This window comes from Mus caroli, chromosome 6 (genome assembly GCF_900094665.2).
Source record: "Mus caroli chromosome 6, CAROLI_EIJ_v1.1, whole genome shotgun sequence".
Taxonomy (NCBI): domain Eukaryota; kingdom Metazoa; phylum Chordata; class Mammalia; order Rodentia; family Muridae; genus Mus; species Mus caroli.
This window is the reverse complement of record NC_034575.1, coordinates 125,127,585-125,145,031: the sequence shown is the minus strand read 5'-3', so window position 1 is coordinate 125,145,031 and position 17,447 is coordinate 125,127,585. Positions and strand designations below refer to the sequence as shown.

At 38.2% G+C, this 17,447-nt stretch overlaps 1 protein-coding gene across 1 annotated transcript in view; it reads right to left on the bottom strand.

The window, feature by feature from the left end:
* Positions 1 to 9,569: 9,569 nt before the first annotated feature.
* The window catches only part of LOC110296506 (killer cell lectin-like receptor subfamily B member 1F), an 11,365-nt gene continuing 3,487 nt past the window's right edge, over positions 9,570 to 17,447 (bottom strand). Inside the window, exons 2-6 of the mRNA XM_021165213.1 lie at positions 14,455 to 14,553; positions 13,758 to 13,832; positions 13,150 to 13,304; positions 12,659 to 12,774; positions 9,570 to 10,699 (exon numbers count right to left, since the gene is read on the bottom strand). Of these exons, the coding sequence (XP_021020872.1) occupies positions 10,576 to 10,699; positions 12,659 to 12,774; positions 13,150 to 13,304; positions 13,758 to 13,832; positions 14,455 to 14,553 (569 nt within the window). The 3' untranslated portion in view covers positions 9,570 to 10,575. The remainder of the gene's footprint in view (positions 10,700 to 12,658; positions 12,775 to 13,149; positions 13,305 to 13,757; positions 13,833 to 14,454; positions 14,554 to 17,447) is intronic.

Sequence of the window (17,447 nt, the reverse complement as noted above, 5' to 3'; positions counted from 1 at the left end):
TGACCATATTTTTGTTTCTCAGACATTTGTAATTTTCCTTTAAGAATTTTTTCAAGTTATTTATGTATTTAATTATTAACACTCTATCACAAACACAGATGGCAAAAAAAAAAAACACACACACACACACAAAACTTCCCTTCTGTATTCTGCCACTTTGTCTAAATGACAGACAATGTGCAGAGGATTCTCAGCTTTATAGGGTGCCATTTATTTATATTTATCTTACTGCCTGTGCTAAGCATGTGCAGTTCAGAAGGTGTTTTGCTGTGCCAATGAATTCAAGGCTATTCCTCACTCTTCCTCTTATCAAGTTAGTGTATCTGGTTTTATGCTGGGGTCTTTGATCCATTTAAAACTAAGTTTTGTGCAGACTGATAAATATGAATGTATTTGCATTTTTCTAGTGAAGAGAGTTTGAAGGTCAGTTTCACCAGTACCATTTGTTGAAGATGCTGGCTTTTCTCTGGTGTGTATTTATAGATTCTATATCAAACATCAGGTGTTCAGGAGCTGGAGAAGTGGCTCAGCTGCTAAGAGTGTTGGCTGCTCTTCCTGAGGACCTCAGTTCAATTCCCAGCACCCACATGGCAGCTCACATTTATCTTTAACTCTGGTTCTAGGAGATAGACACTTAAACACAGACACACATACAGGTAAAACATCAATGCACATAAAAATAAATCATTTTAAAATGTCAGATATCCATAAGCATGTAGACTTATATCTCTGTCATTAGTTTGATTCTGATGATCAGCTGGTTTGGTTTTTGTTTTGTGGCCAACACCATGCTGATTGTATCACTAAAGATTTATAGTATAATTTGAGATCACAGATAGTGATACCTTCTGTAGCCTCCCTCAGCCCTGAAGCAGACTGATCCAGACTTTGACCTTGCTGCCACCGAGAAGGTGATTACCTAGGGTTGGAGCCTTACAACCTAGATAGCTCTTTTGTTCTGTCACCTGCCACTGCTCTCTCCAAGACACTGCTACCTGCTGAGAAGCCCCTGAGACATTTTGGAGGAACATCCTATTTTGTACATCTCCTACAGGCTGGCTCCAGACACCAAGAATGGACTGGTCAGGGATGGGCCTTCCCCTTTTATAAGTAGACTCTCTTAGTAAACTGGTGAGCCTTGAACAGAATCATGTCTTGGTCTCCATTAATCTCTCACCTTCTAAGTCTCTTTCAGCCCCAGCCTGCCTCTCTGGTGTACCAGGTTCAAGTAGGTGGCAGGCTGGCATACAACAACCTTCTCCAATTCTTTTATTGTTCATTATTGTTGAACTATCATTTATTTTTTATGTGTCAATATGAAACTGAAGATTGTCAAGAACCATGAAGAGTTGTGTTGGACTTTTAATAGAGTTTGCATGGAATCTGTAGATTGCTTTAGGTACAATGGTCATTTTTACTATATTAATCTTACTGATCCATGAGCATGGGAGATCTCTCCATCTTCTAAGTGTTTATCATCTGTAGGACCTTCCCCACAGAATTTTGAGACTCACTTATATATACTATCATGTCTTCTGCAAATGAAGGTATTTTGACTTCTTTCTCTCCTATTTGTATACTTGTGATCTCCTTCTGTTGTCTTATTGCTCTAGCTAAGCCTTCAAGATATAGAGAGGGTGGATAACTTTCCTTTCTTATGTTGACATTCATCATGAATGGATGTTGAATTTTTTTTCCAAATTTATTTTTTCATCTAATGAGATGATCACATAGTTTTGTCCTTTTAGTCTGTTTATCTGATAGATAGCATTGATTAGATTTATACATCGTAAATCATCCCTATATCTCTGATATAATACCTACTTGACCACGGTTGATGATCTTTTTTTATTTTTCTTACAATTCAGTTTGAGAATGTTTGCATCTATGTTCATAAGGGAAATTTGTCAGTAATACTCTTTCTTTCTTGTGTGTTAGGTATATGAGGATTATAGTGGCCTTGTTCTTAAAAAAAATTATATGTTTCTACTGTTTATATTTTATGGAATAATTTGAGGAGTATTGGCATTAACTCTTCTTTAAAAGTTCTAGAGCCGGGCGTGGTGGTGCACGCCTTTAATCCCAGCACTCGGGAGGCAGAGCCAGGCGGATTTCTGAGTTCGAGGCCAGCCTGGTCTACAAAGTGAGTGCCAGGACAGCCAGGGCTACACAGAGAAACCCTGTCTCGAAAAACCAAAAAAATAAATAAATAAATAAATAAAAATAAAAAAATAAAAGTTCTAAATCAATCTGGCCCTGGATCTTTTATGGTGGGTAGACATTTAATTACTGCTTCTCTTCACTAGGGATTATAGGTCTGTTTAAATGCCTGTCTGATCTTGACTTGACTTTGCTAAGTGATATGTGTCCACAAATTAATCCGTGTCTTTTAAGTTTTCCAATAAGGTATACTACAGATTTTTAAAGTATGTCCTTATTAGTCCTGGATTTCTTCTTTGTCTGTTGTTGTATACAATTTTGTCTCTAATTTTGTTAAGAACTCATAAATCTTATTGATTTTCCCAAGGAACCAACTATTTGTTTCATTGATTCTTTGAAATATATTTTTTTGATCATTGGTTTGCTTGTTTCTGATTCATTGATTTCAGCACTGAGCTTGATTATTTCTTTCTATCTCCTTGCTCAGGTGTTGTGAGCTACTCACCAGAGAAGAACACTCAGATATAGGTTCAAGCCAATAGAAGCCTTATTAGCCACGTGGCAGCTAAACTGCCTGTTTAGGACCTAAGTGTAGTCCCATCTTTCCCAGGGTGAGCTTTTGAGCACAAAACCACATACTTGGTTAACACACCTCATTCAGAAAAAACAATTTGCCAGAAGCAAACTATAAACTACAAAGCCAAAAAACAATATTAGTATAAGTAGACACTTTTCCTGAACTATCGGCTTTGATGGATTAGGTTTTGGTTCACATTTTGGGAGGCAATGCTGTCAACATGCTGGATCCCATCAGTGTCAGTTCCATCATAGTGTCAGTTGTGCTAAGACCTAGTGACCTACTAAGCTCTGGCAGGCCTGTTACATTCCCCATTATTTCTATGGGCATGGTCAACACATGAATTTAGCTTAGTATATGTAAGAGGTTGTACCATCTCCTTAGCACTAATGTTTTAACAGAATTTATTCTCTGTCTTACAGAGCTAAGTAGGCAGTTGAGCAAGCAGGGTCCTATACTGAGAGCTAGGAGAAATGGGACTAATTACATAGTTATGGCTGTAAGCAGACCAGGAGAGCAAAGATTGGTACCAGTTGTTAGATTCTTAATGCTTCCTTTCTTTCTCCCTGATGGTTGCTTTTGACCGTGGCTAAATTTTATCTAATTATTCCTGAGTGATTGGCATAGAAACAAGTTTCTCCCAGTGCCATGCAGAGGCCTCCTTGTCTCATAAAGAGGACATCCAATTCTTTTCACTGCTGAAGAACAACCTCAGCTAAGGAGTCAAACTGGGCTTCCAGATGGGAAGCAGAATTTTCCAAATGGCTCCAATCTATGTATACTAGAACACTGAAGTCCTCGGTGGTTTTAAACCCCACAAATAGGATTGAAGTTTAAACTGTGTGGAGCCTGCCATGCCTGCTCCAACCAACAGGCAAATGTTAATGGAGACTGTTCACACCACATGGGGGACCTAGGTCCTAGATTTAGTTGGGCCTTTCGCCATTGTAGATGAACACATGTGATTTTATATGTATGAGACAGAAAAGTATGTTGGTTTTCCTCTAATGCAGATTCAGAAGTTAAGCTATTAGTGAAAAAAGGTAGGTAGTCTCTAGGTCTAAAATACACTTGACAGCCATTCCTAGTATACTGAGGTGTCTGGATACAGTGCCCAGGTCCTGCTCAGCATTCAGGTACACAGGAAAGGCATTTGCAGTCAGGGACAAAAGCTGATAACTTCTGGTACTCTAATTCTCTCTTGTTATTCAGGAGCCAACAGCTATTGGCTTCTGGCAATTAACTCCTACTGAGAGCAACAGGGGAAAAGAAATTTAGTTACTTGTGATTTTTTTTTCCCTTTGACTCAGGGATGGTTCACTTGCCAGGTGAAAGGCTCAGAGAAAGGGGGGTTGGGGAGACAGCGAAGAGAGGCACAAATAGATACCCATATGGCATACTGGATGAAGTAGTTAAGGCTACACCACCACTTTATTGTTGTTCTTTGTTTTTATACCTTCTCAGGATAATTGATCATTTTATCATTCCATAAGCATTTTATCATTCCATAAATCATTCATTTATTTTCTGTCCTTGAATTTATAATAAAATGCCCATTCCTACTTTACAATCTTTAATTACCAGATAGTGTCCACACTCCAAACTTAGAAGAAATGTTTTCCTTGATTATAAATTTGTTCCAAGCCTGCTTTCTTTTCCTAGTGCTATTAGCCCCTCTTACATGAAGTTTACAGACTTCTATTTACAGCTTTTATTCCATAGGGTATTTGAGATTATTTGTATCAATTTTGGAGTTCTATAAGTTCATCATCATCAAATATGAAATTCATTTACACAACACTAATACATTAAAGTACATCTTTATATAGATTCTGTCCAATAGGGTGGTCTGATGTCCAGGTATCATTAAGCTATGTAATAGTGGCAGGAAAGACATATCAGCAGCAAGAAGCAACTCTGGAATGAATTCTCTGAGGTCCCTGCATCTTGGAGAACATCCATCTTAGCCATGCAAAATGGTGGACCATCTCCAGAAAACTTACTTGCTTGCCATAGACTTTCCTATATGGTGTCTGACACTACAACAATCTTCACAGGGTAAATCATTCAGGGGATATCTTGGTGATATTAAATAGGCACCTTCCCTTGAGGTCCCTCAGGGGGGGCTTAAATTAGTCCTATTTATAGTTGTTAGGGTTGGAAATGGAGCTTATTATTTGATAAAGTTAATTTCCAACATGTCATTGCATTGTGGCTTAGAGTCCAGGCACAGCCAGCAGTCCAAACCTATTTCTAGTTGAGAATTATGAAAGATTGATGTACTCTTTCTAGCATCATGAACACTGAGTGACTGGCTTCCACTGCATTACGGATCTTTATCTTTGAGGTTACCAAAGATGTTCCTGGGGAAATTGGAGTTTTGGACTTTGCCATCATAAAGGGTTTATATTTCAGTGGTAACAAGATAGGTTTGTTTAGGCCAATAGGCTGGATGACTCCAGTAGAAGCTTTCTTTTGGATAGTAAATTTGTTGCCTGAGTCTGGACCATTTAGGTATAACCTGACTCCCCATATTCTACCAGCTTCTAGATAATGATCTTTGGCTTTACGCCAGGCCCTAACCTTTATGGATTTTGGATTGTACTGCTTATGACCACAGGAGGGTGCTGATGGTTTCCTTCATATCACTATAAAGGGATCAATGGGTCTCCAAGAGGACTCAATTTCACTATGGCATCAAGAACAATGGTATTTGCCTGGCTTCTGGCAGCTCATGGCTAGGGGGAGAGAGAGACAGACAGGAAGGCATAATACTGGATAAACAGGAGCCCTTTCTCTTCACCAGTGGATCCACATCCCGAGGAGTAGTCTCCTTCACAGGATTGAGCAAACAATTCCCCAATAGCTTCTGGATGCAATATTTTACATAAATCTACCTGGAAGGTGGGTTGAGTCTCAATGGATAGATTGTCTATGAGCTCCCTGTTCCAATCTTTCTTAATTTCCATGACTAAAGTCCTAACACAGGGGTTTTAGGCCTTTTCCACAGACAGAATAGGACAACCAAAAGTATAGTGACCATATCACTCTTATCCATAGAACAAAGGGCATGGTAATGACCCATCTGTTATGTCCTACCCTGTGCCCACAGTACCCTGACTGAGATGAAAGATGTTGCCCTTGAAAGACAAAATATGGCTCAGGACTTCCAAGACCAAGTTCTCAGCACTAAGGTGAATTGTCCCAGAGGATTGAAAGCAGAGATAAGTAACAGAGACAGAAGATAGGAAAAGAAGGACAAGGGGAAGGGAACAAATGAAAGGAGAGAATTGGGACAGGGGAGATAGATAGTCAAGGGATATTTGTCAAAGAGTGGGACAAAAAAACTCACTCTGTATAGAAAAGAGACAGATACAGCCCATAGGAAAATGGCAGCTTATAAAGTTACAAGGGAAAACAGTATAGAATGAGGTGTCTAATTTTGATCAGACAAGTTAATTAGGTCAGTCAAAGTGGGAATTTGGTTTCTGGACTTCAATATTTTGATAACTTTAACTTATTAGTCACCCTCAGGAGAAGTCAGTTGCCAAATAAGAAAACAGATCTTGTGAGCTAGATTTATGAATATAATCTAGTGACTTTGTGTTGTAGAAAATATTTAAAAATGTGAATTGACATGTTCCTGCACTAGTACCAGCAACTGACGGGCCACAGGGCTCCCGCAGACCATCTCACTCAGTGGTCTCTGGCCCTGCCAACTCTGCAGCGGCCCCCACCCACCCAGTTCCTCTTGCTACTATGCAAAGCCCTAAGCACCCCACAGTCTACCATCACATCACCCAATTACCTGGTAGAATTAAAACTGTTATGCTTATAGTTAACCAATCAGATTTATATATCAATAAAATCAAAATTTGCAAGATGCCAATACAATAATTCCAGAGCCAATTGATAATAATAAAATGCTTTATCCCAATTATTCTAATCTTATGGGTTCATAACTGTGGCTGGTTAAAATCCTGTGACAGTTTTTAGCAAGGCAGGATGAATGGGGAGAAGGGGAAGGCTGTTAAAGACATGCTCTCATGCTCAAGCTGAACAGAGTGCCCCTTCATTACAAGTTTTTTGTTTTATTACTGGGTCACTACATGTTAGGTAGGCATTGTTCTCGCTGGATGATTCATGCTGAAATTAGTGCATTGTTGTTAAGGGACCCAAAGAAGCTTGCTTGCTAAATTGGGAAGAGCAGGCTGTTTCACTTGTTGTACCACAGGAAAATGTAGTCTGTGAAACTGGACCAGGATATAGATTCCAAAGAATGGCTGGTACTAGTGCTGTAGTTTTAGAGCAGTCTGTAGTTGATTTGGAAACTGCTGGGACAGACAAACTAAGGACACAGGTAATGTTAAGTAGTTTAGGGGAATTTTTTTTTTTTTTTTGCAGGGGAAATTATTTTATCTTGGAAATACATTTGAATCTTTTAGGTTTATGGTCCCAATAGTTAGAAAGAGGAGTCCCAAGGTCAGTAAGAAGGCCCTGAAATGGGGGAGATCCCAGGAAAAGGAGGAGAGATCCCAGAAAGAGGGAAAGATCCCAGGGAAAGGGGTGAGATCTCACCCTAAGGCATAGGCAGTATGCAGGAAAGCTTAGTCTGTTGGTTGGCAGAAGTACATATCTGGAGTATGTTTGAGAGTTCTTGAGAGGAGCCAGGAAAATTTAGATTGGCTATATAAGTTTTTTTTTTGGGGGGGGGGAACAACTGTTATTTGAAAGCAGTGACTGGTTGTGTCAGGAAGAACCCAATTTGAGAGATGTTCGTTACATCAGAATACTCTTTCATGGGGTGTATTTGGCTTTTGGAATTGAAATATTTTAAGAACATGGATGATTTGGGAGGTTCTTGGAAAAGATTGAGATGGTCTATAGCAGGTTTGGGGGGATTTGTGTGAAAATGTTGATAGACCTTGGCTTTGATTTCCAAAGATCATCCTTGCATGATCAAGTGGGAAAGTGGTCAGTAGTGGGGGTGGTAAATTAACAACTGGGGTATTGGTAGACAGGGACTGTGACTACCAGAAGGCTTTGAAGAAAGACATAAAGAAACCAATGGGAGGCATTGAAGGGGAAAATCAGTGAAGCTTGGGAAAGAGTTTGTTGGATGACCTTGACACAAGTGAGGTTTTGGTTATCATCAGATAGGAGATGGCTTGGGCTTAGTTATATCTTGTTGGGAGTGTAGGGTTCATTCAGAGTGTTTGGTATCTGGATAGTTAGTGAATTTGGAGGAGTCAGTTGGCAGTGGATGTCTAGCAATCATTTGGCCAGAGGAAAAGAGAGTGAAAAGAGAGATGAGATTTGTGGACAATGCATAATCTTATTGGAGGAAGGGGAGCCTGGGGGTAAGGATGAATACTAATAATGGAGGAGTAAGTTTGATGTGGCCATTTGACAGGAAGGAGCTGTCACCTGTATACAAAATGTAGACATGATTGCTAAAGAATACTCTTGTGCATGAAAGGGATATGGGGTAGGAGCCTTTCAGAGTTTTTAGATATAAGTTCAAAGGATCAGGGGAACATCGTGGTAAAGGGATGAATTGGAGGGCAGGCAGGTAAGAAATGTGAGTAGTAAGTTTGGTGAATTTGGAAGGATGGAATCAAAGACAATGGACAAGCTTTAGGAGAATGGGAGATCTTGGTGGGAATAGATTGTGAGAGGGAATCAATAGATTTTGAGAGGGATCAATAGATAATGAGAGGAAATCCAAGAGTTTGTAATTTTGTTGTTGTTGGTGGTGGTGTTTGTTGGTGTTTGTTTTGTTGTACTTTTGTTTGTTTTTAGGTTAGAGGTGAGCAAAGGAGCTATGAAATGGAGAAAGTGAGGTCAGCCATGAATGATGATGTCAAGAGTTTTGGAAAAGTAAGTGACAGGGGTAAGGGTCAGACTTAGCAAGTATTTGTGTGTTTTGGAAATGTAAGGATGGAAGATTAGGCATATATCTGAGAGATAGAGTGCTGGAGTGGAAAAGAGACCATTTTAAATTTAAGGACTTGTCTGTGGATGGGAAGAAAGAGGAAGTCCAGAAGAGACTTGGTATAAGGAATGTACTAGGGACCCATGAATGGAGGAAACTAGCCATGAGGCCAGAGATGAGATAGTTTCAAGTGAAGTGTTTTGGGGTTGGTGTGAGAGAGAATATCAGGTAGGTGACTTGGGAGTTGAGAGCCAGAAACTTTAGGAGCTGAGGAAATTGAGCAAGGTGGTGTCATATTTGCTATCAGAGAGAAAAGTGCCACAAAAGAGGAGGTTATCTATATACTAAAGCAGGTAGGAGGCAAAATGGGAGAGGCAGGAGGAAAAAGAGTGAGACAGGCCCAGTCCTTAGTGAATGTTTAGTCCAAAAGGTGAGACTATCTCAAATCCTGGGGAAAGATATTCCAGGTCAATTGTAGGAATTCTTGAGTATCAGGATCCACCGATGTGTAGACAAAACTGTTTCAGAGTGGATGTCCAAGAGTATTACCCACATTGCAACTTGCAATCATCTATAACTCCAGTCCTAGGGGATCAAATTCTGCTTCTTGCATCCTAGGGCACTGTACCTACACAGTACACAGACAAACATACAAGGAGAACATCATACACCCTAAATAATAATTTTATTTTAGAATTATTTTAATTGAGATTTTACTTGGATCACAGCATATGCTTCCATTTTATTACATTTCACATTGAGTGATGAGGGTCTGTAGGTATCTATTCTAAGAAGTTTCATTATTTCTTTATATAGTAAATTTCATTATTTCTTTATATAGTAAATTCACTATTTTTCTTTTGATTACAATGGAAAATTTGACAAAGTTTTTCGGGTTTTTTGGTTTATGGTTTGTTTATTTTGTTTTGTTTTTTTGAGAAGAGGACATCCAAAAGATTTATCAGAATACTTATTTTTGAAAATTTCTCTAACTTAAAAATTAAAATGCTGTCATTTATTTCCTACTACAATTATCCAATATTTAGCTACATATGTCCTACAGTTTGTACATAAGCTATAAATTATAGAGAAATGTGGAAGAAAGAAGTGATGAGAAAATTAAAATAGGACGCCTGTAGACAGTGGGAAGAGACAAGTCCCTGTCTTAGTCTTTTTGTTTTTGTTATTGGTAGTCGTGGTGGTGGTGGTGGTGGTGGTGGTATTGTTATAGCTGTACTAACAGGGCACTGGAGAAGAGGACATCCCACTTTAATGCAGCTCAGGAGACTGAGAACCCCAGCATCAATGGCCCAGAATCTGCCCAGAGTCTGCTGGTACATCACCACAGGGTAGGAGGTATCATATGAGCAGAGTTCTGTTTACATAAAGTCACACTCATTGTCACACACAGCATTATTAGTCAGTTATTATTCAACTAGTTGGCAAGTGTCAATCAATACAAACCCTTTTCATCTCAAGCTCCTTAACTCTGAGCCTCTGCTGTCAGTCAAGAGCAAGGTTCTAGAGCCCAAATGTGAAGTAGCTTGAAGTGGGGATAGGGTCAAAATCTAGACTTTACAAACAGTTTTCTGCAGCTCTCTGCAGATGACCTCAGACACAAAGATCAGCTAGGGCATCACAAGGCCTCCACTGCCTGTTGCTGGTCTGGGCTTCCTTCTATAGAACTCCTCTCCTAGAATGGTACATCTGTGTCTGTGTACATTTATGTTTACACAATAAACTGGACATGAGCATCTGTAAAAGTGACAGTGGTTTTGGAGTCCATGCTTTGTGCCACTAGCTATTCACTGGGTGGGCCAACAGAATGTTCAGTGCAGAGATCCGATGTGGACAGTGAAGTAATCCAGATGAGACTCACAATCAGGAATCAGGACACAGGCTTTCAGACATGTATCAGGGTCTTTTGGCAGATCCAGTGGTTGTCTGAAGAACAAGAATCTGAAAACACTTCTGTGTGTGAGATGATGGCACAGCTGTTTTCTTTGTCCTTGCCAGTGATTCGTAATCTGGAGAGTAAAGAATAGCTGTCCAAGATTTTCTCACAATTATCACATCAGCCATCATTTTTCTCTGGACTTTTAAGAAATCTCTAGATTACATGATATTTGTGTATAGTTATTATGCACTGATAAACATTATAAACATATATCAACATTAAAGATGCAGCTGATAGAAGCCCCTATAATTTTTTATTGCACTGTCACTGGGGAAGAATTTTTCCAGCAACAATCTTTATCATGGTGTAAAAAAGGGAGGTTTGTGAGTTGGGCTGAAACCTACTCCATCTAATACAAACATGTTATGTGTTTATGTGGAAAGCATCTTCATCTTGCTGAGATTCAGTTTCCTAAAATACCAGCTAATGTTTAGGGGAGGTATTGACATATACATGAATACATGTCAGGATTTACACACTAGGTGCTCAGTAACTGTATTTAATAAACAGAATGAACACAGTGAGTCTACAGAATTGGATGCAGAGAGGACAAGAGCCTCAACTCATGTTGAACAGGGTCCGATTCTTTTCTGTGTCATGCCAAAGGCTGGTGGGTCTTTGTTTTATTGAAGCACTAGTCTCATACCCTGAGTTCCTGGAGACCCCTACATGTGAGAATAAGACCAGAAAACAAACACTAATACAGGCATCTTCTGGGTGATTGCAAGGAAGGGTGAGTTCAAAACTAGCCTGTCTCTAACAGTGGATATAACATATCAGACAGTAGGCAGAAGTCCCTCATTCCTGTGCCTTTACCTCTGCTCCTTTTTTATATAGAGTTCCTTGGAACTGAACAGCAAATTTGATGACACCCTAGTGTCTCCCTTTCTATTTTGTTTCTACCTGCTGTGAACTCGAGGCTCACTGGTCCAAGTTCTTCTGGGCCAATGTCTGATCTCCACCTCCCGTCTCTCTGCAGGAGTGCCAAGATCCAGATATTCACTTCTGCATCTGGCTTTTTATATGGGTTTTGTGGAATGAGCTATGAAGCTTAGATACCTAAAGCTTGTACCTGGAGCCATTGTCTCAGTGCAGTGCAAACAAAAACAGGCTTTGGCTGACTCTCTTTTTACTATAGAAGTACAGCCTCCAGATTTACCTGGTTGTTGCTGTTTGATCAGAGCATCATTTTATCCAAGAGTAAATCACACAGCAACTGAGTATAATCCTCTGCTGTACATGAATTTTTCAGTTATTATCATAATATTTTTGTATTATGAATCAAGATTAAACAAGCATTAATCAAGATTAAACACAAAACAAAATCAATACCCATACAGATACAAACACACACACACAAAATCAATCATTAGTTTGTATGAAATTATTTTCAAAAGGCAATGTCTATTCTGATTCTGCTTAGAGAAGTTTATTTTGTGACAAACTAAGATGCAACTTTCTGCCACAATTCTAAAGAACTACATAAGAATTTTTGTGTAGGGTTGCAAGAGATGGTTTAGAGTTTAAGAGTGCTTACTTCTCATGCAAAGAACACAGATTCAACTTCCAGCTCCCACAATGCAGATTACAATCATCTGTAACTCCAGTTACAGGAAATCTGATGCCCTCCTCTGACCTCTGTGGGCTCCTGCATGCACATGGTATACATACATACATGCTGGCACACACACATAAAAAAAATTAAAGAAATTCTTTGTAAGGGTATGTATTTAAAAAATAAAAATATATTAAGTATTTCAGATAGGCATTTAAAAATATTTTATCTCTGACATGGATAAGTTAATATACTATTTATCCTTTAAAATTCCATTGTAAACAAATACACACATACACACAAACTATTAAAAAGGGTTGATATCTACTTGTACATGAAATTTTTCAATAAATGGTTGACTTGTCTTTTCATCTGAACCTTTCAAGAATTTATAAACTAAATTAAAATTCTAAAACTTAATTTTAGTAAAATAGATATGAATTGAATTTTCAAATTAGTTCATTTAAAACTTACAGGTTAGGATTTAAAATAGAGCCATCTATCCACTTCCAGATCTCCTCCTTCTGTACATATTTTAGTCCAATAAAAAATAACTGTTCTTTTCCCTTTATCAAGTTCTGCACAAATCTCTACAATTAAAAACAGAGTGAAATACTTGAGCTACAACATGTTTATTCATGACTTACATTCATCTATTAACCTTCTAATCCACGATTAGTTCTAAACACGTTCTGCTCAAGATCTTCCTAGCTCCCCACCAATAATTCTCTCTACATTGAGATATATATATATATATATATATATATATATAATGTTTGTATTTTAATTGATTCATCCAAGTTATTAATTCATAAATCCAATTAATCTCTCATATTATGAACTCTTTAAAATACAAGCCTCCAGTTCCTCAGCATAGACAATTGGTTAGAATTCAGAGATGGTGACATAGCTTAAAGAAAAGCTAAGCTTTATATTCTACTTAACAATATTGTTTAACAATTTACCAGTTCTTCTTTATTTTCAATGAGCAACAAAATGGCGTCTTCCATAGAGCAGGCATCTCGACCTTCTGCCCAAGGTCTGGAAATTTGAGAAACAAATAAACATTTGTTCCAGTGTGGATGCCAATATCTCGGGCACTCTAGTATGGCTGATCTTCCTAGAGAAGAGAGAGGACATGTTCTATTTCTGCCCTGTTTATGGTACATCACAATCAACTACACACAGTAGGTACTTCATTAGTGCATGTGGGAACCTAACTAATGCTGTCATATATCAGGGAATCATAATTAATGACAAAGGATTCATTTTATATTTTGTTTATATTAATTAACATCAAACAAAGTAACCTGTTTAACATATTCACTAGTATTACACTTTTTAACTTGATATCTGCCTGTGAGTGCTCATGTGCACCAGCACCAGTAGGCAGCAGGACCAACATTTACAAACTGTGTGACTCTCCATGAGTTCTTAAAAGTATGGCTGTCTTCTCAGAAAAAAAAACACGGCAATATGGTGTCTTCATCGAGGACTGTTGTGAACTTTGACTGAGATAACTCGAAATTTTCTGCTACCTATTATCCTCAGGAAATTCAAGCCACACAATTACCTGTTAGTTCAGTCCTGTTCTCTTGAGCAGCCACACTGCATTTTTCTATTGGTGGTTTTTGCACTAGGAATCTCACTAGTAAATAAGAAAAACATACAGAGAGGATGAAATGGTGAAATAAATAGTAGAAAGGATATTCTATTTCTCACTTCAGGCAATGGGGTTATTTCAACAAATCTGAATTTCTGGACTGAGGATAAAATATCAGGAAACTAGATTAAGGAACAAGTTCTGAGACAGGATATATGAACAAGAAGAGCACAGATCATGTAGGTTCACAAGGCTCTGAGGTTCCATGATTCTGCTTGACAAGTCAGCCTGTGGGCATGGCTGAATCTCTCAGTTGTTCACAGTCACACCTGAGCTTGCTTATCTGAAGTCACAACCACACCAAGACAAGGTTCAGCAGGCATGTCAGAAGCAGATGCTAACATGGGACTTTTGGGTTCTTTGTTATTGTCATCTTTTTGGAACAATGTGAATTTTATTTTTTTATAGGTCAAGAGCTTTACCCTGTAATGGTTTTCTAAAAAATTAAGAAGCATGGAAGGAATGTGATGTTTCAGCAGAAAGTTCAGGATATTATCCTGTAACAATTACGTGACATTGACCTTACCCACTTAAAGAAGCCAAGTGCTATAAAGAGGACTAATATTTACATGGGAAAACTATGAAGGAAAACCTTTGCCTCACTTACCTAAGACACTGAGTCCAATCAGGCTCAAGAGAAGAAGGATCAGCCCAGCACAGCCAAATTTCAGAGCCAAATGATGCCAGTGTGGGCACCGACATGCATCTAAGAAGTGCAAAGGATACAGTTGTTAAGTCCACTTGAGAACTTCTGAGATAAGTAGCAGAGAAGTTCATAACTACCATAAGATCTTCCTTAACTTACAAGGACTGATTCCAACACTTCTAGTAGACTAACTGAGCCTGGAGACAGTGCTACACTTAGTTTTACACTCTCTCTCTCTCTCTCTCTCTCTCTCTCTCTCTCTCTCTCTCTCTCTCTCTCTTACACACACAGAGAGAGAGAACAAGAGATAGAGAGAATGAGAAAGAGAAAGAGAGAGGGATTTCTATTTTAACTTAACTCATGATATAACTGGTGGTTATAACTTTCACAATTTGTGTAAACAATTTTTTTTTCAGTTAAGTGAAGTACTTTGTACCTTTTATTTAGAGAAATGCATCACAGTTTCTCTTTGGCATGAGTGGGCTGTCAGAATCTCTACTTTTGCAATATGATTCCATCACTGACTGAATGAGTGTTCCTGAGTCACAGCACTGGGGACTAATGAGTCACATCTTAAACTAGATGCTATGATATCTCACCATTGCTGCTCAAGGCGTGTCTAGCTTAATATATTGAATTACTTATCTCTACGATTTTATACTTAGTCATTTAAACTCACTGTTGAATGCAAGTAGTAGAAGCTATAGACACTGAAATGGCAAATAAGGAGTACTGAGGTATAACATGAGGTATACACTATGTCTATAGAAGTTATAGAAGTACTATGATATAACATTGTGGGAGTCTCTGTGATCACCACAGTCAGCAGTATATGGTCTGCCAGACGTAGTAGGCAGTTAGGCTCAGCATGATTAAGGAGCAGGTATTGGTTCAAACTTCAGAAATCTGACCCCAAATAGCATAGTTTATGCATTTTGAAGCACAACGACTTGGTAAAAACTTCTCAAGTGATAACTAACTCAATTCTTTGTATACAATATAACTGAAGACTTAACTTCTTTGTAAGTATGTGTGATAAGTTTTATAGATGAGAAGCTCACTATACTTGTCTGGGAGATGATTCAGTGTAGTGCAAGAGTTACCAGAGTATTAACCATGTCTAATCTCTCAGATTATGCATCTCTTCTTTAAAGGAACAATACTTTCTGCTTAACATTCCTGTGTCATCTAGTGCTTATCTGTGAGCACAAGACCTTGGATGTCTTCCACATAGCATGGCATACACTAGATCTACCACACTGCCCTGCCTAAATACCGTCTTTGATATCTCTGCCTTCTTTGGTAACTCTATCAACAATGGATGGGTTATGTTTCTTAAAAAGTAAAATGTACTAATTTTTTAAAAGTGGTCATCAAGTATATCTTTGTCTAACTTTCTTCTAAACAATTAGAAATATGGGTTTCATATGAGAAACAATGATAATTTTGTTTATAAAGAAAATAAGGAGAAACATTAGCTGGCTCTTCTGTCTCTAATTTAATTTTTTAAAAAAATACTTTTGCTCTTATTTAATTTCTAACAGTTCCATGTCTTACCAATTTATAAATGGTTTCTAGACTTATTTATTAGAACCAAGTACTATACCATTTTAAGCAAAGATTTATTACTGCTTTTTGCTTTGCTTTATTCTGTTTCTGAGATTGCTTTTCCTGTAGCTTAGACTAGACCCAAACTCACTCTTAACTGATTAAGGGTTAAGGATTGAGGATACCCTTGAATTCTTGATCTTCTTGTCTTGTCTGCTCTTCCCACGTACTATAGTTACAGCTGTGTCCACAATATGTGGCTATGGTTTCTTAATTTCTACAAATATAGATTATTCCTGGTTTTGTTGCTTGTAAATATTTCCTGGTGAAAATAATAGCATGTTTTGAGTTACATGTTAAATTTTTAAACCAGATATGCTTATTTTCATAGAATGGTTCAGAACTGCCTGTGTATCCATTTTCACTCTTTTTTTTTTTTTTTTTTTTTTTTTTTTTTTTTTTTGGCATTATCTTTGGTGCCTGAATTGTATGATTGAGAATGTAAACACTACAACACCATAGACCAGTTTTAGGATGCTGACAATCATTAAGTAAGCTAAATTATTTTAAAATGTTCTTGAGAAAAAAACAAAAGAAATTAAGTGAAGGAGAAAGCATAGAAATATTCCTAAGAGATAGGAGACAGCTCCCCTTAGCTTTATGGTCTCTCCATATCCGAAGACTAAGTTCACTGCTGACTAAAACTTTTCATATATAAATTAAAGAGCTGCAACTGTTAAACACATACAGATTTCCCCATCATATTCTCTAGAGAAATACTTATAACAACTATCTGTATGCCACCAAGATCATCTTAGTCACTGCGGTTAACCTGGAGAATATCTAAAGCACACAGAGATATGCACATAGGTTTTGTGCAAATACCATATTTTATAGAAGTGAAGATCTGATATGGAGCACTTCTGCAAGCAGTCTTTTGTGAATGGTGAACAAAGCTCTGTGTTCTGAGGTGACATAAGACTGTCATGGAAAAAATAGTGCATTGCTTTTATGTAATAGGACCATGGATTGTGATTCCTGCTGTGTAAGACATGGTATGTTGCTGGACAAAGAGACAAAAGTGGACACACACACACAAAGAAAACCTCCAAGGCCCCAAAGACACACTGAATATAAGAGCAATGTGTGGGGCAAGCACCAGAACTCTGGCCAGATGTGGGCACTCTCTCCCACTCCCCTCTTCCCCTACACCCACAGCCAGGCAAATGGTAGCAAGAGGATGGTGTAACCATCCATGCAAGACAGAACCAACTAAAGAAAATGCTCCACACACAGAGACCTACAGAGACCTACATCAAAACTCCAAATTTCCCAAGACAGTGAATGATCTAGTTCAAAAACTAGGGTTCTCTCTCTCTCTCTCTCTCTCTCTCTCTCTCTCTCTC